Source organism: Danio rerio, chromosome 23 (assembly GCF_052040795.2).
Source record: "Danio rerio strain M-AB ecotype USA chromosome 23, GRCz13ab, whole genome shotgun sequence".
Classification (NCBI taxonomy): Eukaryota; Metazoa; Chordata; class Actinopteri; order Cypriniformes; family Danionidae; genus Danio; species Danio rerio.
In genome coordinates, this window is record NC_141043.1 from 22205486 (window position 1) to 22228472 (window position 22987).

General features: G+C 37.7%; 1 protein-coding gene, 2 long non-coding RNA genes, 2 other non-coding genes and 1 pseudogene across 6 annotated transcripts; 3 read left to right on the forward strand and 3 right to left on the reverse strand.

The window, feature by feature from the left end:
* Positions 1–1814: 1814 nt before the first annotated feature.
* Positions 1815–7027, reverse strand: ebp (EBP cholestenol delta-isomerase). The gene is made up of 5 exons (NM_001002328.1): positions 6922–7027; positions 6500–6806; positions 3225–3261; positions 3014–3144; positions 1815–2598 (listed from the first exon to the last, which is right to left on the reverse strand). Exons 2-5 carry the CDS (start codon positions 6804–6806, stop codon positions 2375–2377), a joined length of 699 nt encoding a protein of 232 aa, NP_001002328.1. The 5' UTR covers positions 6922–7027; the 3' UTR covers positions 1815–2374.
* Positions 7028–7377: 350 nt separating this feature from the next.
* Positions 7378–7449, reverse strand: trnah-gug (transfer RNA histidin (anticodon GUG)). The gene has a single exon. It is a non-coding gene; the product is annotated as a tRNA-His (tRNA).
* A 368-nt stretch (positions 7450–7817) lies between these two features.
* trnae-uuc (transfer RNA glutamic acid (anticodon UUC)) lies at positions 7818–7889 on the forward strand. Its single transcript has one exon. It is a non-coding gene; the product is annotated as a tRNA-Glu (tRNA).
* Positions 7890–8383: 494 nt separating this feature from the next.
* LOC147831280 (uncharacterized) lies at positions 8384–11588 on the forward strand (annotated as a pseudogene). The gene is made up of 5 exons (XR_015524219.1): positions 8384–8404; positions 8979–9083; positions 9710–9809; positions 9926–9986; positions 10074–11588. The product of XR_015524219.1 is annotated as an uncharacterized LOC147831280 (transcript).
* Positions 11589–17908: 6320 nt separating this feature from the next.
* On the reverse strand, positions 17909–22180 carry LOC141380482 (uncharacterized). Its single transcript, XR_015523482.1, has 3 exons — positions 21207–22180; positions 20334–21027; positions 17909–18437 (listed from the first exon to the last, which is right to left on the reverse strand). It is a non-coding gene; the product is annotated as an uncharacterized LOC141380482 (long non-coding RNA).
* Positions 18655–20297, forward strand: LOC101883010 (uncharacterized). Its single transcript, XR_015523459.1, has 2 exons — positions 18655–18813; positions 20200–20297. It is a non-coding gene; the product is annotated as an uncharacterized LOC101883010 (long non-coding RNA).
* Positions 22181–22987: the final 807 nt, after the last annotated feature.

A 22987-nucleotide genomic window follows, 5' to 3' on the forward strand; every position in this document is an offset into this window, starting at 1 on the left:
GGCATTTGAAATCTAAAATAAGTCACTTGTGATGGAAAACACTGATCACTTGTGATTTATAACAACCGCGGTGCGGGTATTGACCACCGGTGTAGCTGAACTCATCAAGGGTTCATGAGCAACCGCTGACAACTGTGAAGGTGGAGTTGGTTTATCTCTGTTTGCAGTTATTTCATTTTACTTCGGTATAAACAACAAGACACGTACAGAAGGGGTGCTCGAGCACCTGCCTTTTTTTTCTCTCTGAGAAAGTTCTCCCTCCTTTGCACACGGATCCCCTATCCGCAACACGAACGACGCTCTTCGCGATCAACCCGTGCCCCAATCGTTTACAAGCACCTCCAAAATCTTTTTCAATATGAACAACCAACTTCTTGGTGGTAAAGTAATCGGCCTGTGTGCCATTCTACTGTGCAGCTGAGGAGTCGATGATGTTTGCAGCACAGATTGAGGGCGCATGTAGCTCGAAGAGTATGTAAAAGTCACATGAAATCCGATATTACTGTACTTACACACTGAGGTCGCATCGCAAAACATCAGAGCTGTCTGATTTAGGATTATATATGTAAGTGGCACAGATCTGAGCTGAAAAGATCAGATTCCATGTGGTTTGGGCTGTTCACACTATCATTACCTGAGTCACATGTGGGCAAAAAAATCAGATTTGGGCCACATTTGGCTGCAGTGTGAATGTAGCCTTTGACACCAAACGCTTGCACATGAATTCTTTACTTTTATGATTTGTATTATTTTATTATCTTAACTTTTTGTTTATAACCGCAAATATGTCAATGTTATCATGATTTTATATATATATATATATATATATATATATATATATATATATATATATATATATATATATATATATATATAATGCATATAAAATAGACATGTAAATATGTAGGACTATGTGCTAAAATACACATTATTTAGTGGTGTTTTTCATGCAAATACACATTTAAAATTTGATAGCATTTTCCAAATGGAAACACACTCTGCTATCTATGTATATGCACCAGACAGTTTCATATTAGGAATTTTGGTTATAATTAATTTAGTCACATTAACTACTATGTACTTACATCAAAATAAGCATAATGTACTTATTTTGTTCATCATAAATGTTTTAAATGATCCCACACTAAGCAATACTAATTACCACTCCTTGTATTGTAATAAATATTTGTATGTTTTTAAATGGTGATGTAAATGTATAATTATGATTGCATTATGTTTTATTGTATTTTGTGATTTGTTATGTTTTGGGATATGGACCTAAGAGTATGAAATAAAAGGAATAATAACATTGTAATGTATAAGACTTAAGGGGCTATTAAGATGTGATACAGGTAGAATTTGGGTCAGGTTTAGTAATATAGAGAGGTTTAAGGGTGAGTTAAGGTGTAAGTGATGGGTCAATTACAAATGTAAATACAGAAATTAAATAAAGATGTAACTATTTGCAAATAATTTAAAAGTATAATCAAAACGCATGTACATGTAATAAGTGCAAAGTACCAATTGATTAATTTAAATGTAGCCACATAGTTAATGTGACTTAATAAAGTGTTACTAGAATTTCTTATAAAATCTAACAAAATAACACAAACGTTTACTTGTGAATGCGCCACAAATCTTTTTGCACTACTTTGAAAATCGAATGTATATTTATTTAAATGCTCGACAGCTGTACTACTCACATTTTATCTTTTTCTAGTTTTGGCCTTTTCTAAAGCTGCTTTGGAACAATAATCATTGTGAAAAATTCTATAAACTTGAATTCAATTAAGAGAACAGTCAGACAACATTGATATAAAAGGATGGAGAATTATTTAAGAACATTTCAGACATAAACAGCATACATATTCATTTGCAATGAAAAACAACAACAAGAAAGGCACCAGAGAGTAGAGAACTGATATAGTGCACAGAGGCATACAAAACAGGTAAATATGAAGCAACCCTGCTGGAGTACTATCCACCTAAATGTTCATGTTAGAGCATGTAAGATTGATTTCTAGCTGTACAAAACAGAAACCGGCTTGCTGTGCAGCTTGACTAGTATTTTCTTATATATTTTATTTATATATATGTTTCTTATATTATTTAAAATTCTACAGATAAACACACTGGTTTGTAGTGCATTCAGTTTCACTGTTTACTTAGTAATTTCCCCACAGCTGCAAATGAATTGGAACTCTTATACATTCACTTCTGCATTGCAAAATAATGTGGATTCAGCACATTTAATTAAAATTCATATCTGTAATATGACCCACTTTAGCCTTTTTCATTTTCGTCCACCAGCACACCATAATATAAATTGACATTAGGATTTTCACACACAAGTATTGTTCACAGTATTTCTGCTCTAGCTTCTTTTAGACTTCTCTTTCAGTGTCGATTTATCAAACATGGACTGACAGGAAGACAGCTGAAGCCATGAGTCCACGATAAGAATGAAAGGGATGACGATCCACAAAACGTTCATGAACACAAAGTAGAACCAGAAGTAGATGGGATGACCATATTCGCTGTGAATATATCCATCTCTGTGCTCAGTGAAGAAGTAGAGGACTGCACCGTACAGCTGACCTGTAAGTAATGTTGGACGTTAGACTGAATTTGTGCACTTGAACACTGGCTGCATCTGAAAATGCATACTTACCTACTGAATAGTGTGCAAAAACACAGCATGTGATATAAGATTATTTTTGAAGGCAGCAGGGAAGGATTTGATTTGTGAATGACAGTGATGTAACTTACAGTATGTCGTATGATAAATACAACAGCAAATGAAGTACTCCTGTGTTACATTCCTAATATACACATTCCAATAAGATTATATTGTCACCCTTATGTAACATATATTTTTAGTGGTTGTGGAGTAATGACTTCAAAACCAGTGCCTTCTTGATAGTACTCAGTTTCGGAAGCAACCCCTTATGATGAGGTATGATGTGGAAAAGTCACTGTAGATAAAATATGTATTATGCAATAGATATCTTACCCAATGATACGATGAGCTGCAGCACAAATCTGTAGGGGCGATTATACAGAAAGGCCAGAACAGTCCATACGCTGAAGGGACCCCACATGTATGCGGTTACTGTCTCCATGCTGACGGTGAAATTATCCGCTCTAGAGAAGAAAAATACAATTGAGGTATAATACAATGCATAGATGCAGTACTTAAACATGTAAGCTTGTGTTTTACTTACATCGCATATCTGCTGTCTCCTTTGGAATATTCTTTCCCTGAAGAAAAAAAAAATTGGTATTCAGATATATGAAAATTGGTGTGTTCGATGGGCTATATGCACAGCTAGTGTGTTTTTTTTTTTAGCCAATGATGAACTTCTGGTGAATAGTTTATGTGACTGTTTCAATTTCATAAGGTTTCTTTTACAGCATCGATGTTATATTTTAATTTAAGGGCCATGAACCCCCCCGTTTCAGCAGGGTGTTTTCACACCTCTAGTTTGGCAAAAAGTCAGGAAAGTGGGTGTGTCTAGCTCTGTTTGGTTGGGAGTGTCGGGGGAGGGAAAAGGGGAAGGATTTAAATAAAAATGTGAGTTTCCATTTGGGCACACCCTGATTTTCACTGAGGAAAAACAAACACGCACGCAGGGGAGACAGACAGTGACTGTCTAACGGCAGTGGAATGTTTGATACCGCACATCGTATAAGAGAAAAAAAAAACTCTGCCTTTCTCGGTAACTGTGATGCACTCGGTAGGTCAGAAAGCCGTGTGTGTGTGTAGACTATCCTGTCACAAAATGCGGCGAAAATTAAACACGGCGGTCGGTAATAGTTTGCTTGCAGTGTTTACGTTTACACTCTGAGAGCAGCATTTACAGCAGATCTTTCAGTCCATAATATTGTAGTAGAGCTGCGTCTTTTTTTAAAGGAGATGAGCAGCAAATCCGGATTTCACAATTTCCAGATGCGAAAAGCTCTAGAGTAAGAAAAAGTTCTGTCCAAACGCATTTCTGCTGCGTGCACTGATCCACACATGAGTCCAGTTGTGCTCTCATAGCTGGAAAATGAAAACAAAACCTTTGTTGCAGCACACTATAAAAGCAACACTGGCGACCCGAATCTCTAAACAATTCATATTCATTTCCCACTTCTTGTGGCAACTCAATGTGTCGTCTCTCTGCCGTCTGAACACTGTTTCAGGTACAAACAGTCTTCGAAGCTAGCATATTAATGAAGTTGCACGCATACAAAATACAGCGCTGATTGGTTTGAACCAAGTCTTACACATGAATGAATGCAGCACACTCAGAGATGTAATATGGTACTCCCAGGTACAGACGTCCAGTCTACATGCTGAAATACACGATAAGATCTCATGGCTGTGACGCAGCTTCAAAAATTAGTTTTAAACTGGAAGTATGAATTTGCTCGAAATAATGCAAAAACAACCAATTTTCACTTTTTAGTACTTTATATCATATCTCAGCCAGGCAGTGTAGATCACCGTGTTTTTTTAAAGCAATCAGATCTTAAACATGATGATTTTGTAGGGAATGACAATTCACCAGAAGCCTTGGGGCTGGCTGACTGAAATTAATAGTCCATGTGCATATACCCCATTGACAATGGAAAGAGCTTTGCTTTAAAAGTTGAATGCATATGAATGGCATCTAAATGTAATAACTATGAGGAACTAGAATTCAGAAAGTCGTGTTATCTTTGGGATTTTTACAGAAAAAAAATATTGTTCATCTAAAAAGTCAAAATGTCAAAGGGTTCAGTTGTTAATTACTCACACTTTTGTCATTCCAATTCTGAGATCCTTCATCTTTGAAACACAAATTATGTTTTAAGTAGAGATGTTCTGATCAGGATTTTTGCAGCCAATACCGGGTACTGATTCTGATGCTTCAAGCTTTATAATGCATTAAGCACACTTTCCCTCTAAGTATGAGACTGAAGTGGAGATCCCTCCTTAGCCAAGATAATAAATTAAGGATGTTGCATATAATCCCTTAAACACGTCTCTTATGGCCATTTAGATGTGAACATGTCATGGTCATAAGCAGATTTACAGAAAATAATAGATAAAACATAAAAGAATTGGTAAGAAAAATTACAATTTGGAAACAATGTAAAATGATGGAGGAAGAATTCAACAGGTCTCAATGAAGAAAAGGTTTGGAGCGCATATTTGATGCATAAGAAGTTAATGCTCACAAATAACTCCACTACTTCTTTACTAAAAGGAAATAAGCATATGCACCACTGTTCATTGCAGCAAGTATATTTTTTAATTGTACAAATGACATTAAAATACCATCATCAAAACAATGCTCTAAATGTGTAATTCTTTTATCTGCCCAAATTTTTACATTTTTGTTTTTATAGCACATTGGAAGCAATCTGTCCCCCCATAAAGGTGTTTTGGGAGAGAGAAATGCCTCTTGTCCCAGCATCAACTGAACTTTGTTCCAGATTTGAACTGAGTGGATAATCATAGGGTTATTGGTTCTAGTTTTTATCAATTTTTCATCCTATGCATATAGTATATTAGTGTCCTCTTTCATCTCAAATGTCTCCATATTAAGCCATGACGGGTAAGGAGACATTCAAAGTCTATAAAAAAAAAGATAAATATTGTCAAAACATTCCATGTGACTTCGAAATCAAACAGTTCAGCTGTAATCATACAAAACCCCAAGAACACTTTTGTGTGCCAAAAAAACTGTAAAAACAACTTCAGATCAGGGTGTGCGTTTACAATAGGTAATCTATATAGTAGGTATTTAACTAGCATCCTGGCGACCTGATGAAGAGATAACACAAGCCAACAGTCATTTTCATGGTTTTTTGACATACAAAAGTTTTCTTGGAGCTTCATATGATTACAGTTAAACTACTGAAGTCATGAAATTTATGAGGGAGCTCACCGATTTAATCTAAAACATCCTCATTTGTGTTCTAAAGATAAATGACGGTCTCTGGATTTTGGAATGACATGAAGGTGAATAATTACTAGCAGAAATTTCATTTTTGGGAGACCTAACACAGTTTTGTTAGGACTTTTTAAATTTACAGCACATACAAAAAATTATTTTGTAGGAGCACAAAATATTGTTTTTGCTGAAAAGTGCACAGGAGAATCTCCATCTTGTGCCAAAAAATTGACCTGAATGCACCAGACTTCATTGCAAAATTCCAGAATTTCTCTGGAGGACTTGTCGAGTGCATAGTGTTTACATTTTGTGTACTATGCATTATAACATTCATTAATTTTCTTTTCGGCTTAGTCCCTTATTAGTCAGGGGTCGCCACAACGTAATGAACTGCCAACTTATCCAGCATATGTTTTATGCAGCGAATGCCCTTCCGGCTGCAACCCAGCACTGGGAAACACATTATAACATTTATAACAGAAAAAGATTCAAGCTGGACATTAAGGGGAAAGTGTCTAACTACTATCTCGAATCACACTAAAGATAAACCGAATCAGACTTTGAACCCCACTTACACAGCTGAGAAAGGAAACTCTGGTCTTCAGGAATGATAGCGTAGTATAAGGAGAACCATCCCTCAATGACCCCATGGATGAAGCCGCACACAGTGAACCAGCACAGAGCTAACCTTCTTGCTGCACTGAGCCTGCTTCCAGACACCTTACAGCCAGTCAGGGACCAGGTGGCAAACAGCAGAATCCCGGACACAGAGAAGAGAAACACGAGGATCTCTGACATCGAGCGGTCATTGGCCACATAGTTGGGAATGGACAGGTTGCGTGGCCAATACGGATGATTTACAGCTTCTGCCTCCATTGGCATCTGTTGTATGAAAGAAAGCACGTTAATGATACAACAAATAGCTGTTAATTTAAAGTTATGATGCACCAGATGACGTGAAAGTAACATGCTATTGACTTAATACGCATGTACGTACCTTTTGATAATTAGTGAAATATAATTATTCCCTTATATCGATGAATGGTCTTGTAAGGTGCATGCAGCTGTCCTGCTGGAGCTGGATATCGCAACACTGAGCAAAGTTAACATCTGCTCTGTGAATTAGCGTTATGAAATAGTAGAAACATCGCGCCACCGAGTCACATCAAACTGTAAGCTCACGTGACGCGCGCTAGCCAATCACTGTTTGTGTCATAGGGAGGAACAGCACCTCGTGAAGTTTACTCGGCTCGCGATTGGACGATCTGCTCGGAACACATTCATGTCGTCATATGTGATTGCGAAGTGCGCATATGCTCGTAAAATATATTCGTTAAATAAATGTGTTGTCACTAAAACCAGTTTCTTTAGCATGACTGAGGTACAACGAAATCAAACAGTATTCTAAGAAAGGAAAAAGTCACACTCCTGTGCCGTGATAGGGACTCATCCCTGCCGTGACCCGGATTCGAACCGGGGTTGCTGCGGCCACAACGCAGAGTACTAACCACTATACGATCACGGCGAGCTACCGGAGGTGGTGATAGTGGCTGGCAGAATTTAGCTTTCATACTTCCCTACACCATAGCTGTCCGCCAGTTTACTTGTGTTATATTTATACAAACTGTATTTTGGTAACAAATAATATGGCAGCTTTTGTACTTTGCTATTAATGTGAAGTAAAAATTGATGATTTATTATTATTAAAGGTGAAAAATGAAAGTCATTTAAATTACTATGTTTAAGCTTTAATATAAACTTTTTACGTGTGTTGCGCTGCTACGATATGAAAAGAAGTGCCGAAAATTAGGATAACCATTAAAAAACATTTATATTTGGCTGGACGGAAGATGTAGTCGTTTATATACTGTGCTCTCGAAACATGCGTATACCTCCCATATGGTCTAGCGGTTAGGATTCCTGGTTTTCACCCAGGCGGCCCGGGTTCGACTCCCGGTATGGGAAGCAATATTTTAGCTTTTTTTACATTTGCTAGATATGTGTAATGTTGCAGACCGTTATCATTTTAAATGTATACATGTATGTATAAATGTAAATGTATGTTTAAATATTAAATTAAATTATTTTTAATTGTGATTTGTAAAATTTGAATGTTTTTTCGGTTTATTTTTATAAATATAAGTTTTATGAGTATACAATTATATAATATAATTACACATATTATAAATTCTTTTAATATTTCTATATAGCTTTATTTAGTTAGTTTTAGTCTTTATTTATATATGTGTAGGTCTATATTTTTAATATAATATAGTTTTTTAAATTTTTTGTAATTTTATCATTAAATAACATAGCTAACTTTTTAAAATATATATATTTAATTTTTTTTACATTTAATTTTTATTTTGTATAATACATTTTTTTAGTTGTCACTTTTAACAGGTAATATTTCATCTAGTACTTATATTTTAATGATAGTTTTTATTTCTGTCAGTAACATGGATAACGCCTCCATAACTGTGAGATGTCAAAATTTTTCTCACAGTATACTGGACCAGCTGATTTGAATGTTATCAATTGAATGGGCGTTATCAGTGGTTATCAGCTAATAGATATGGGCTATTAGGTGACTTCTGCACCTACTGGTAGGCTCAGAAGGCTGTTATCATCCATCCACATGGTTAATCTGCTATAGATCACAAACGGCTGCAGCCGGAAGTTAACAAGAATGATTTATATTACTTATTAAATTTCCCATTAATTATATTTCATTAATGCCTACCCCTACCTTAACCGTCACAGTAATGTAAAAACAGATCTGGAGTCTTCTCTATTAGTATAGCTGATTAACAATGTGAATGGATGATAACCGCGTTCTGAGTGACATTTACTGCGCAGAAGGCCCATTTCTATCAGCTGATAACCACTGATAAAGCTGATTAAAGCAGCTGACAGGACATGGTCAAACGACATTATTGGACCACACTAACCAGCCAAATGTGGGTCCCAAATGTGACATGGCACTAGACTTTTAGGTATTTTAGAGATGTGTAATAAATGAATGTATGATGTGGTTTTATGTGTCTTTGGCAGCGAGAAGAGGCTGAATCCAAAGCCTAAGAGGAAGCAGAGAAACAGAGGATCAAACAAGAGAAACACTTCCAGAAGGAGGAGCTGGAACGCTTGGAAAGAAAGAAGGTAAAATAAAAGTCCACCAATCAAGCTAAACACAGCATCACGCTCGCTCATTCACACACACACATACGCGTGCTCGCTCGCTCGGGAGCGATATTGTTAGACCGCCCGCTCCCGTTCAAATTACACCAGTTACCGACCACTCCCATGCTTTATTCGGAAATGTATTCTTACGCCTTAAGAAATCTGGTACAGCCGCGGGAATGCAGACCTCTAATCTGTGGTGGCTCAGTGGTTAGCACTGTCGCCTCAAAGAAAGAAGGTCGCTGGTTTGAGTCCCGGCTGGGTCAGTTGGTCATTTCTGTGTGGAGTTTGCATGTTCTTAGTGTGTGTGAATGAGTGTCTTATGGATGTTTCCCAGTACTGCTTTGCAGCTGGAAGGGCATTCGCTGTGTAAAACATATGCTGGATAAGTTGGTGGTTCATTCTGCTGTGGTGACCCCTGATAAATAAATGGACTAAACTGAAGGAAAATGAATGAATGAATTTGAAAAAATTGTTAAATATAGCACTTGGGAAATATTTTTAAACGATTTCAATTTCACAAGAGGGCTCAAAATTTTGTCTTCAATTGTATTTGAGATTTTAGTTCAGTACTGTCGGTTTAACGTTTGTGTTTATATTTTTAGCGTCTGGAAGAAATCATGAAGAGGACTCATAAGAGTGATGCAGGAGCACAGGTGAGGGAGAAAACTCCAACTCAAGTGAATGGCAGAGTCACTGACAGCAGTAAGAAATACATGTATAGAACTGAGAATTTATAAAAATCACTCTTTCTTTTATTTAAATCATGTAAGTAGAGTTCAATAAAAGAAATACAATGTTGTTTTTCTCTCGTATTGCAGTAATACAGAAAAATCTGTCAGAAGCTCTTCATAGTGGTGTGACAAACCAATCACCAATGAGGTAATCGAGACGCTGCATGAATTGAAATTGAAATGAAGCTGCATGAAATATTGTTTGCTTATTTTCCCGCATGTGTGTTTTCCTCAGCTCTGTGTCCTGGGATACAGCACCAGTCAGCACCAGCTCCGCCCACTAAGCATCATAATGGACTGTCCTCCAATGGAGACGCAGCAGACTTTGAGGAGATAATCAAGCTGTCCAATCACAGTGGGAACAGTGGAATCATGGCCTTCGAGGTAGGAGAACCGTTTATGATGAAGGCGGGGCCTATGAAGCCTCAACATGTGGCAGGTAGAATCAAGATTTTGTTAGATTACAAACAGTTGAAACCAGAAGTTTACATACACTGTATAAAAAGGCACATCACCAAAAAAGTCAGATGTTAATGAGACTAAACTTATTTTTTTAGGTAAGTTAGGATTTTCAAATGTGTTTCTGTTCTGTTTAATAGCAGAATAATGAGAGATATTTGTTGAGAAATTGTTATAACTTTTCTTGAAAGTCAAGTTTACATACAATCAGATTATTATGTCTCTGAAAAAGCTCAGATGACGGTGTCTAGGTTTTGGAAGTTTCTGATTGGCTAATTGATAACATTTGAGTTAATAAGAGGCACAAAAAGACTTTTGGAGACATGTCCTGTGGTCTGATGGAACTAAGTCTGAACTGTTTGGCCATAATGACCAGTGTTACATTTGGAGAACAAAGGGGAAAGCTTACAAGCCTAGGAACACCAACTGTGAAGTATTGGGGCTGCAGCATCATGTTGTGAGGCTGTTTTGCTGCAGAAGGAACTGGTCCACTTCATAGCATAGTTGGCATCATGAAGAAAGAACATTATGAAAAAATACTGAAGCAATATCTCAAGTCATCAGCCAGGAAATAAAAACTTGGCCACAAATGGGTCTTCCAAACAGACCATGACCCTAAGCATACTACCAAATTAGTTAAAATGTGCTTTAAGGACAACAGAGTGAATATTTTGGAGTGGCCATCACAAAGCCCTGATGTCAATCCTATAGAAAATTTGTGGGCAGAGTTGAAAAAGCTTGTGCGAGCAAGACAGCCTACAAATCTGACTCAGTTACACCAATTCTGTCTGGAGGAATGGGCCTAAATTCCTTCAAACTATTGTGAGAAGCTTGTGGAAGGATACCCAAAACATTTGACCAAAGTCAATACAGTTATACAGTTATACATATAAGTATATATAAGATATATAAGTTATACAGTTTAAAAGCAAAGCAAAAAAATACCAAGGAAATGTGTGTAAACTGTTGACTGTCTAGAAATTAATAAAAAATTCTCCAAAAGAAATCTCTCATTATTCTGGCATTTAGCAAATGTAAATCATTTAGGTAATCCTAACAGACCTAAAATAGTAAACATTTAGTATGATTTACCATCAGATATTTTTTAAAGGGTTATGTTTTTTGTTTTTTTTTAAGTGTATGTAAACTTCTGGTTTTAACCTTATGTTAGATCATATATGGATCAAATCTTGTCATCAGTGGAGTTGCTTTTCAGTGTTTCGTCTTTCAGCAGTGACATTTACATTACACTGAACTGAACTAAACTGAACCTAAAATAAAATGTTGAAAATAATGTATAAAGGATGATTAAGAGAGTCTCCAAGCTGTTTTCCATGCATGAAGCTGATGATATCTGCAGTTTGACTTTGGGACAGTGTGAATGACTGAAAAAAAGCAGCCTTGGCATTCTGCAAAGCGTCTCTATTTTCAGTTTCATAATACCAGCCATGGATGTTGTTGGCAAGCTTTTAATAGTTCAATACAGCCACAGCCATGTCACCCTGCACCCCAAGACCGGTTACTCACTGAAGCTAAGCAGGGCTGAGCCTGGTCAGTACCTGGAAGGGAGACCACTAGGGAACACTAGGTTGCTGTTGGAAGTGGTGTTAGTGAGGCCAGCAGGGCCTGCTCAACCTGTGGTCTGTGTGAGTCCTAATGCCCCAGTAAAAGTGAAAGGGATGCTAGACTGTCAGTGGGCGCCGTCTTTCGGATGAGATGTTAAACCGAGGTCCTGACTCTCTGTGGTCATTAAAAATCCCATGGCACTTCTCGTGAAAGAGCAGGGGTGTAACCCCGGTGTCCTGGCCAAAGTCCCTCTATTGGCCCTTACGATCATGGCCTCCCAATCATCGCCTTTGGCTTGATCACTGTCTCTCCACTCCACCAATAGCTGGTGTGTGGTAAGCGCACTGGCGCCGTTGTCCTGTGGCAGCCGTCGCATCATCCAAGTGGATGCTGCACACTGGTGGTGGTGTGGAGAGACCCCCCTCATGATTGTAAAGTGCTTTGGGTGTATGGCCATACACAATAAATGCGCTTTATAAATACACATTACATTACATTACAATAAATCATCTTCCCATGTGTGTTTCTGCTGTTTTCCTGCAGAGGTGCTGTGAGAGATGAGATATCAGAGTCTTCTGGACATAATGAGAAGAAGAGAAGCCTTGCTCTACCACTGCTTCCACCCTGACGTGTGCCAAACCAACAAAAACAGACTGCTTTAACTTTAGAAACACTGCCGAGCCGGATGCGCTCTGGAGAAAGTGCCAGAAGACGACCTTAAAGAGACACTTATATACAACGTTTGCAAAAAGTCTCCGTCTATTTCAGTGTGTGTGTCATGGTGCAGCATTTGTTGAGTTTCTTTAACAAGTCACCTGGGGCCTCATGTATCAATGCTGCGTACGCACAAAAACTTTGCGTACGCCAGATTTCACGCTCAGAATCGCTCACGTTTGGATTTACTAACAATGAACTGAACGTGGGAATGTGCGCAGGTTCACGGCAGCTTTCTGGCTGGCGTACGCACATTTTTGTGCGTGTCTGTTTTATTTCCATTGGCGACTCCTAGAGGCAGTTGTGTTAAATTCCTCTCTACAAAGTGTCTGAGCCTTGCAATGGCAGCTGTATGAGACGGGTTCATCTAGCAGGTAAATAAGGTTTCCATACCATACATTTGACCAGCTAAACATTAAAGCACAATTTGCAGTGGTCGCCTGTTTTCCCAATGTAATCTGAGCTATCTACTGCACGCACATTGCTATAAAGACACTATCTGAAGATGAATTTGCATGCGTGAATCAGAAACATTTCCATTCAATAAATGTGCAAATAAAATATGATGCTTATTGATATGAACTTATTGATGATTGCTACTTGTCTTTCTCGTGATAAATAGTGGGCAAAATCTGATATGTAGCGGGAAATAAAGAAGAAAGAGTTCATCAGACGCTAGATTTGAGCCGAGTTTATGCTCGAACGTGTCAATACATGATCACGTGCATCTTACGAGGTGCGCCACTAAGACTGCTAAGGGTTCTGCAACATTTTACAGATATAAACCACACTATTTCTATTTATAATGCATTCAGTGCGATGTTCAGACCCAACTGTGTTAACCGCATCAGCTAAACTCTCCCACTCTATTTTTTTTCTTTTGTTGTTAATTCCGGAGAACAAACTTGCAAAACATCGGTCTGCAAAACACCGGTCTCCGGTCTGCCTCCGAAAGCAGCACCTCCATTTCACATTCTGTTCAAAGTTTCTCTTTTTGCTTGATTTTGCCATTGCTTTTTCGTTGGGTTTTCCATTAGCATAGTCATTAGCATATTCATACGGGGGAGGAGGCAGGGAGGGGTTTTGTGCTCGTGCATGTTGCGCTCAGTTTCACGTTCATTCAGATGTACAAAAGAATATGCGTGAGATTCAGCGTACGCAGTGTTTCATACATCTGAATTTTTTTCTGCGTACGCACATTTACAGCTTTGTGCGTACGCAATGTTTTAGTAAGATTTCCACGCAAGTCTTCGTACATGAGGCCCCTGGCGATTATGTGGTGCACCTTAAAAGAGTTGCTATATATTGAATTTTAGAAAAGACAACTTGGTTTATCTTTATGATATGAATTATTGTTGTTGCTCTTGTTATGATGTATTATTATCGTTCTTTTAAGTAGAGAAAAAAAGCAAACGTGTGTCTTGTGCTATTGCGTTATTTACGTGTGGCGCATCACAAGAGGCTGATATTCTGTATGTTAATGTATATTTGCCTGATTATGACAGACCAGTGGAATAAATCTTTATGAAAGGGACTGTTTGTCAGTGAGTGGAGTGTTTGCTGTAGTATAAACTAATCAAAATAATGTGATCTTCATTTTAGTCTGGCTATATCATGATGGTAGAACAGTGCTTTATAATAACAATAATAATTCATTACATTTCTATAGCGCTTTTCTTGGCACTCAAAGCGCTTTACACATAGGGGAAATCTTCTCATCTACTTTTTCTTTTAATGCAAGAAATATGAACAAAGAGACAAAGAGGGTTACATAAATAGAATTTCAGCAAATTAAACAAGTTTAAATGATTTACACTAAGTGTTTTAAATGCAGTGTAATTGTTAGAGTCTTTTAAAGAGTCCTTTCTGAAAATAAAAAAGTAAGAGTGTTTCTATGAAAATTTACATTTATGGATGTAAAATTTTGTTTAAAAAAAGCAATAAATCAATAATAAATGTAAAATGAGAAGGATCTACACTCAGAGAGTAACCAAAGAATACAATTTTTGGGGAAATACAGAAGTTTGGAAATAAGAATTTTTTTATGAAATTGGAAAAGTCAACCCAAAACACTTTACAGTAAGTACACTCCTAAAACAAAATGGTTTAAGATTTTATCATATTGAGTACAAAATAAGCATTTAGGGGAAATAGTGTTATTAAATTTAGCTAGTTTGGTATTTATTGGGTAGCAATCTCCTCATCTACTACCAGTGTAGCATCCACCTGGATGAAGCAACAGCAGCCATTTTCCACCAGACCGCACACCACAGAGAGAGAAGACAGAGTAATGAAGCCAATTATGATATGGGAAGGGTTAGGAGGCCATGATAAACCCGTAGTCTTTTTCGAAAGACATTCTGGAATTTTAGGGTATATGCTGAAGCATGCTAATAGGACTTTTAATTTGCCAGTAACCTGGGTTAAGTGCTTCCGGCTAACTGTATGCCAAAGGAAAAAATCTGCACGTTTTTAATGTCTGTTTTCTTTAAAAATAAGCGATCTCCACTGGCTGAGTTATATCCGATATGAAGTGTTTGTCTTGCAGAGTGTGCAGTGTCTGTCTGTGTAGTTTCTGTGTGGCCCAGATATAGAGATGCTGCTCAGTCTTTGTCATATGCAGCTTGGCTGGCAATGAAAAAGTTAGAAATGTATATACAGCAAAAATATAACACATAGAAGGAATAAGTAAAAAATAAATGTACTATAATGCTACATGCTTATGAAAAATATGACATATTTGAGCATAAGAAACCTGAATTGAATTTTGAACTTTTAAGCATTAACTTTGTCAACCAATACATTTATATTTTTTCTACAGTGGAAAAGAACTTGGTTTTTTAACTGCAGTTTCATGAAGTTACAGTCTGGAGATTTAAAACATTTAAGGGAATGATTTCAACAATAAAACTATATTGGTTTTCAGAAAAAGGACAGTAGAAAATGTACTTTTTGTCAGGGAGTGAGTACATCAGCAAATCTAAGTTGTAAAAAAGAATTTTACAATATTTTTCCAATCAAATACTTTACAATCTTAAATCCATAAGCACTAAGTTGATTCATGAAGATTTAAATGTAGTTCTACCCCCAAAACTAAAGTGTTACATTAAATTAATAAAATTATTTGAAGCTCAAGCAATGACAGTTGTAGAGTTACTTAAATATTTTTTCGTACTTACCTTTGTGAAAATGTTGAGAGCATAATTGGAGAAATGAAGATATATTTTGCATCTCAATGCAGCTGGCCAGAACACCCGATGCGTCTGTTACTGCTACAGTCTGTCAATACACTTTCTTCCGAGCGGGAAATTTAAAATATCTGTTGTCGTGATCATTTATTACCTTTTCGATCGTGTGATTTACTACTACAGCCCTTAACACAACAAGAATGTAACACTGTATTTACTCTGCGAAAGACGCTAAAGCCACATAACAGCTCACGTTAACTCGGATACAACATAAATGGCGGCTATGTCCCATAATGCAATTCGTTGTTTACAACGGTGAAGTCACCGAAAGTTTATAAGTATATGGGAACAACACTAGCTCGGCATATACCCAATTATATTCATCTGTCTCCATATTCTACTGCATCCCAGAATATTACACTGCACCAAAAATGTAATAAAAAAATATATATATATTTAATATATTTTTGTGTACGGCAGACGGCAATTCGCCGTGACACAGATTCCCGAGTCTGTGTGCTCCAATCAGGTGAGCCCTTGTCAGCGCTCGCCATGACAACGAGACAGCAGTGACGTGCCTTGTAAAAATTTGCATCTGGATTCCTATAAAGCTCGTGTGCTCTCTATCAGCGTTGTCAGTTCGCTCAGTGTTGCTGTTTGTACTTGACCAAGGTGAATTCAATACCGACGGTATGAGTGGAGCCACGCCAATCTCACGAAATCCGCTTCGTGAAGCTTCACTCGGGCCCGTCTGTGCTGTAGTTTCTTGCGGTTTGCGTACATAAATGCAATATCGCGAGGAACATTACGTGTTTGTTGCTCGAAATGTGCCGCAGAGCAACATTCAGTGAATACTGGCACGGCCTGGAGCCCGGTCTTCTTGTGCACTCCCTGGGGCGAGGTGGCCTTTGAGCCCTAGGCAGGGAACAAACAACCCCCGAGGACCCTCAGGGAAACATGGGGGCATGGGCATGGTAGTGGGGGGAAAAGTGGACCTGACTACCCAGGGCCCCGTCTAGGGAGAGGGCCCTTTGAAATTCCACCAATTTTTTATTATTATTATTTTTTTGTAGCCTACCTTGAATTAATTGGCCCCTCCAATTGATGTCAATGTCATTATATATTTCAAAATGGTTTAGTCCATAGTAAATGTGAAAGAAGTTAATGTGCCTTTTAAAAATCTAAACAATTAAGTAATACTAATATAAGAAATTATATACTTGATTTATCCCTTTTAATGGTATAAAGGTTGAAATGCTATTGTATTAGATATTTTGTGTCTGTATACGTCTGCAAGATGTCTGTTAAAGATCTCTTGATCTGGAAAGCACCTGCTGTATACAAACGTCTGGCAGACGTCTGTATGATGTCAGTTTTACACACATTCTGAATCGCAAACATCTTAAAGATGTCTAATAGAAGTCTATTTCACATCTGATAGGAAACGTCTTGTAGATGTCTTGCAGATGTGAATGCAGATGTCAAATAGACATCTCCGAGATGTACGTGTGCTAATCAAAATCGGCCATTAAGAATCAAGATCGGCGCATAACCAAAAAGAAAATGGGTGCTCCGAAATTTTTTGGGATGCTCCTAACTTTTTGAAGTTGGGAGCACCAGTCCTGCCAAGTAAAAAGGTTAATTTCGAGCCCTGTAATGTATGTATGCTAATGTTAAATCTTTAGCTTAGTTTGTCAACCACGCTGCTTGTGGCTGTAAGTAAATTATGGGCCAGGCCAGCTAACGTTTCTGAGGGTACAGTTGTCTCGTGTTCTCCTGTTCAAAAATAAATGTTTTTAAATCAGAACTTGCATCAGTATCATGGATCAAAATGTCAGTACACAAACCCGATGTAGCCTACGGTTTAAAGGTATTTAAGCACAAGTAGGCCAAATGCATCAATTTGGAGGTGAATGAAAGAACCAGTCATTATTATAATCTAATTTGATAATAGATTAAAACACTATTTGTGCATGTTTATATTCAAGTAATTTAAAAAAAATGTGTAGGGGGCCCACTGACATTGAGAGGGTACAGGGCCAAGAATTCGGTGCTACGCCCCTGCGTGCTGCTGCTGATGTGACAATAAAGTGATTTGGTAACTTTGTTTATAAATAGACAAAAGAAGCTAAAGTTACTTGGTGAATTACATGCTATACAGAAATATATAACAATTATTTAATTAACAAAGTTGGACATTTCAACACTTACCGATAAATCCGTTTGGATGAGACCACGACATCTCCGCGTTGAAGCGAGTCGGCGTTGTTTGAGTCGAGTGACTCGGTTCGGTTCTAGGAATCGGCTCACTTAAGTGATTTGTAAGAGTCGGATCCCACCCGAAACCGATTGCATTTTTGTGTAATTACCAACACGATTGATTAGCATTTCGCTATAACTCAGCCACACGCATTTACACTATACACTAATTACATGTTGATGACTATAAGCTTTTGAACACGTGCGATAAAAAGATTTCCCAACAAACAGTTCAATCCAAAGACGGTTCAATCCTATTCAATCTCACACAGATCCAATACAATAATCAATACTGCTCTAAATGTACCATTAAATAAAGTTTTAACTGTTGTTCACGCGAGAATGTAGTTGATTAAACTCAAATCCGCTGTTTATTTCTAAAGATTGTGCGTATTTATAAATGTCCTTTGTAGCTGCCGTCAGAAGCAATGCTTATATATTACACTCTATAAACATAAACTTTACATTAAAAAGTCAATAAATAGTTAAAATGTTCAAATTAATCATTAGAATAAATAAGTAATGTATATTTGTTGTTAATGCATGTTAATTCATTTAAAGTTATTTAACTAAAACTATAAGGGGGAGGGGGGAACCTTTTCTTGTTATGTTTAGCTTGGGAATTATTTCATTGTTGCAATGAAGATATTCTTCCGATCCACTACAAGTAGTTCAGCCACAAGGTGCTGTGCTAAAACACGTTTAAGGTTTAAGAAGTGCAAAGAAGTTTGTTAAAGAGAAACTGCAACCCTTCAAGTTTATTCCTCTTGAGTTAGAGAGGCCAATGAGGTATGTGTTGTATGGTGTTAACGTATGTGAACGTGTATGATTATACGGAACCCCGGAAGGGACGTAGTGGAGGAGAAAAAAAATGGGTGGGTAAAAAAAAATAATGGGTGAAAGAAAAAAAATGGGTGGGAGGAAAATATATATTTCTAAGTTTTTTGCGTTCTCTCGCAAAGTTTTGCGTTCCCTCGCAAAGATGTTTTGCGTTCCCTCGCAAAGATGTTTTGCGTTATCTCGCAAAGATGTTTTGCGTTCTCTCGCAAAACTGTTTCTCCACAAACACTTCCTGTTCACTGCACTCACGTAAACCCTCCCGTTTTTGCTGAAATTCTCCCATATTTTACCATTCTACCCCACTTTCTTTACATTACTGTGCGCTGATTGTCGCCTTTCACTTTGCAACCTCTGAACCAGTGAATGCATGTTTAAGCGCTGACTGACAGACGCGCTCTATACAATAAACTGATCCCAGATCAGCGTCTGTACGCGCCATTTAAAGGGACACTTCTGTTATCAAACAAGTGCGCAGCAAATGAATCTCATGTTTTGTTTAGTTTGATAACAGAGGTGTCTCTGTAAGAATGCACAGATCTATAATGAAAGCATTCCATTACTTTAGAAACTGTTTGTGCTCATTTAAGAGAAAATAAGCTGTTTAAAATAAAACATGCAGGACGGAGATGTTTCATATTATTCAGTGTATTTGTCTGTTTAAACATACACCCGCTCCACTGTAAATGGCGTGTACAGACGCTGATCTGGGATCAGTTTATTGTACGAAGCGCGTCTGTCAGTCAGCGCTGATACATGCATTCACTGGTTCATAGGTAGCATACGCACAGTAATGTAAAGAAAGTGGGATAGAATGGTAAAATACGGGTGAATTTAGGCAAAAACGGGAGGGTTTACGTGAGTGCAGTGAACAGGAAGTGTTTGTGGAGAAACAGTTTTGCGAGAGAACGCAAAACATCTTTGCGAGATAACGCAAAACATCTTTGCGAGGGAACGCAAAACATCTTTGCGAGAGAACGCAAAACATCTTTGCGAGGGAACGCAAAACATGTTTGCGAGATAACGCAAAACATCTTTGCGAGGGAACGCAAAACTTTGCGAGAGAACGCAAAAAACTTAGAAATATATATTTTCCTCCCACCCATTTTTTTTTTCACCCATTATTTTTTTTTCACGCACCCATTTTTTTCTCACCCACTACGTCCCTTCCGGGGTTCCGTATGATTATGTGTCCGTATGTAATGTATAATTAGCCAATTAAGTGTATTTCGTTACATGTTGAATGTGCACTTTATTTTTTGTTTGTATGTATGTTGTTTATTACGTGCAACATCACCTTTAAAGGGTTAATTGAAGTTTATGTATTTCTTTTCGTAGTTCTGACGGCAATATTGGGACATAAAGGAGTGCAAGGCTAGAATGTACAAGACATACTACAGACTCGTGTCCGAATAAATGTCAGTTAAAATAAAGAACGACTTGAGCCTTTGTTTCATCTCGAGGGGAGTAACATCCTTTGAAAATGTCCACCTCCAGGTCATGACGGGCGCTCATCACTCGTGTCCCCGGCGAGGGCAGCTGGTACTCGGCGACTTGTGTGACTCTGGCTAATCTGAAAATGCTCATTTTAATCACGTTGGATTTAATTATTTTCTCTTTCTGAAATTATTCAAAAATAACAGCTAAATTCTTATAATAATATCACGTTGCATTTAATTAATATTTTCTCTTCTGAAACTATTAAAAAATAACAGGTAAATTCTTATAATAAAATTGATTAGATTTTATTACAGACATTTTTAAATTAATTTCAAAGCAAAAAAATGCCCTAAAATCAGGAAATTAATTTAATTAAATAAAGTGTACATATTAATATTAATGAAATCTACAAGGCCACAAAATGAATTTTTACAGTGTAATGTTACCTAAACACTGGGCTACACACCTCCCATCCACAACTGGCCCAAATGTAGTTTGCCGTTGTGCATGCAGTGCCATCATTGTCATGCATGGCCCACATTCAACTGACATTATGCATGCCAGTGCCGGCAACACGGCAGCAGTGCCCTAATGAGGCCACATTTGGGCCAAGTCCATTTGCTATGTGGGATAATTAGGCCACATTTGGGCCAAGTCTGTTTGCTATGTGGGATGCAGGGCCGGCCCTGTACATTTGGGGACTATAAGCTGAATAATTTTGGGGCCCTACCTTGCTCTAAATCAGGGATCACCAATCTCATTCCTGGAGGTCCGGTGCCCTGCAGGGTTTAGCTCCAACTTGCCTCAACTTACCTGTCTGGGTGTTTCAAGAATACCAAGTAAGACCTTGTCTTGTTCAGGTGTGTTTGATTAGAGTTGGAGCTAAAATATGCAGGACACCGGACCTCCAGGAACAAGTTTGGTGATCCCTGCTCTAAATAGGGTAATATTGCCCTTGCAATTCAGCCGACAATATTTTATTGATTTTATTGCTTATTAAAGACAATCAATTAACAGGAATTAAAGCCTGATTTCTTCTACTTAACTGTCTGAATGGTTTATACATTTTTAAACAGCTCTGTTTGTGTCAGCTAGCAGCTTGAAAATCGAAGAATTTCTGGAGTGTTTAAAACACATTCTACTAATTTAGCAAACAGATAAAAGATTCTATAATAAGATTGTAAATAAAATTTTTATTTTATTTTATTTTTTATAAATCCAAAAAGCAAAAATGACACTAAACAATAATTAAGTGAAGTTTATTTATAAACTAATTTCGAGACGAGCACATGCTTATGATTGATAGCAGCTGGTCCTCATTAGCTAATAAATGACTCACCAATCAGACGATTCCTAAATCACTAAAAATAAATAGAGTATCTACCCTTCAGTCTCTTTCCCTGTTTCTTAATTCAATTAAGACATAACTTTTATAAACATTCATTCATTCATTTTCTTTTCAGCTTAGTCCCTTTATTAATCTGGGGTCGCCACAGCGGAATGAACCGCCAAATTATCCAGCATATGTTTTACACAGCTGATGCCCTTCCAGCTGCAACCCATCTCCCGGACAATTTAGCCTACCCAATTCAACTGTACCGCATGTCTTTGGACTGTGGGAGAAAGCGGAGCACCCGGAGACACAGGGAGAACATGCAAACTCCACACAGAAACGCCATACTGACCCAGCCGAGACTCGAACCAGCAACCTTCTTGCTGTGAGGCGACAGCACTACCTACTGCACCACCCTTTTATAAACATGTCTCAGGAAAAAATATATATTACCAATGTACAAAATATGTCAGCGAAAGACATTTAAGTACTATTGCATTTCAGTAAAATGCATTTTAGACCAAAAAACAGGTCTGTAAATTCAGGAAAAAATAAGATATTTTATATAAGTAGACAACGTGTATTAATCTGTATTTGCCTATTTTCGGTAAATGTGCTATTAGATTGCCATCATCATTAGCACTTAAAAGCGATGCTAAAATGATTTTGTGCTTATCTTTTGTCATTTTTCTTCTCAGTTTTTCTACGCCTGAAGAATAACGTTATTTTATTTAATTTTCGCGGTCCATTCATTCATTTTCTTTCGTCTTAGTCCCTTTATTAATCTGGGGTCGCCACAGCTGAATGAACCGCCAACTTATCCAGCATAAACCCTTCCAGCTGCAACCCATCTCTGGGAAACATCCATACACACTCATTCACATTCATTCATTATGGACAGTTTAGCCAACCCAATTCAACTGTACCACATGTCTTTGGTCTGTGGGGAAAACCGAAGCACCCGGAGGGAGAAAATGCAAATTCCACACAGAAACGCCAACTTACATAGCCAAGGCTCGAACCAGCAACCTTCTTGCTGTGAGTCGACAGCAATACCTACTGCGCCACTGTGTGTCCCATTTTCGTGATCCAATTTCCAAAATAAATCAGGCAAATAATGGGGCAGGCAATGAAGCAAAGGCCATGGTGGCTGTGTCTGTTCATGGATTTGTGTTCTTGTGGTGACTGGTCGGTCTTGCAGGTTACCTTGGAAGAGCAAACTGGAACTGCGAGAACACAAATGCATTTGAGAAATGAGATGCTGCAAGTTTCCTGTTGATCACATGACCTTCACACAAAAACAATTTAAACTTTAATAAAACTGTGATTTTTTTTCTTTGAAGTGAAAATTTG

Bases quoted from the DNA above. Each gene is read 5' to 3' on its own strand.
- ebp (NM_001002328.1), bottom strand. From the start codon at position 6,806: ATGCCAATGGAGGCAGAAGCTGTAAATCATCCGTATTGGCCACGCAAC. The intron at 3,145-3,224 runs GTAAGTAAAACA...TTTCTTCTCTAG, and splicing joins GGAGACAGCAGATATGCGAT to AGCGGATAATTTCACCGTCA. The intron at 2,599-3,013 runs GTAAGATATCTA...CATTACTTACAG, and splicing joins GCAGCTCATCGTATCATTGG to GTCAGCTGTACGGTGCAGTC.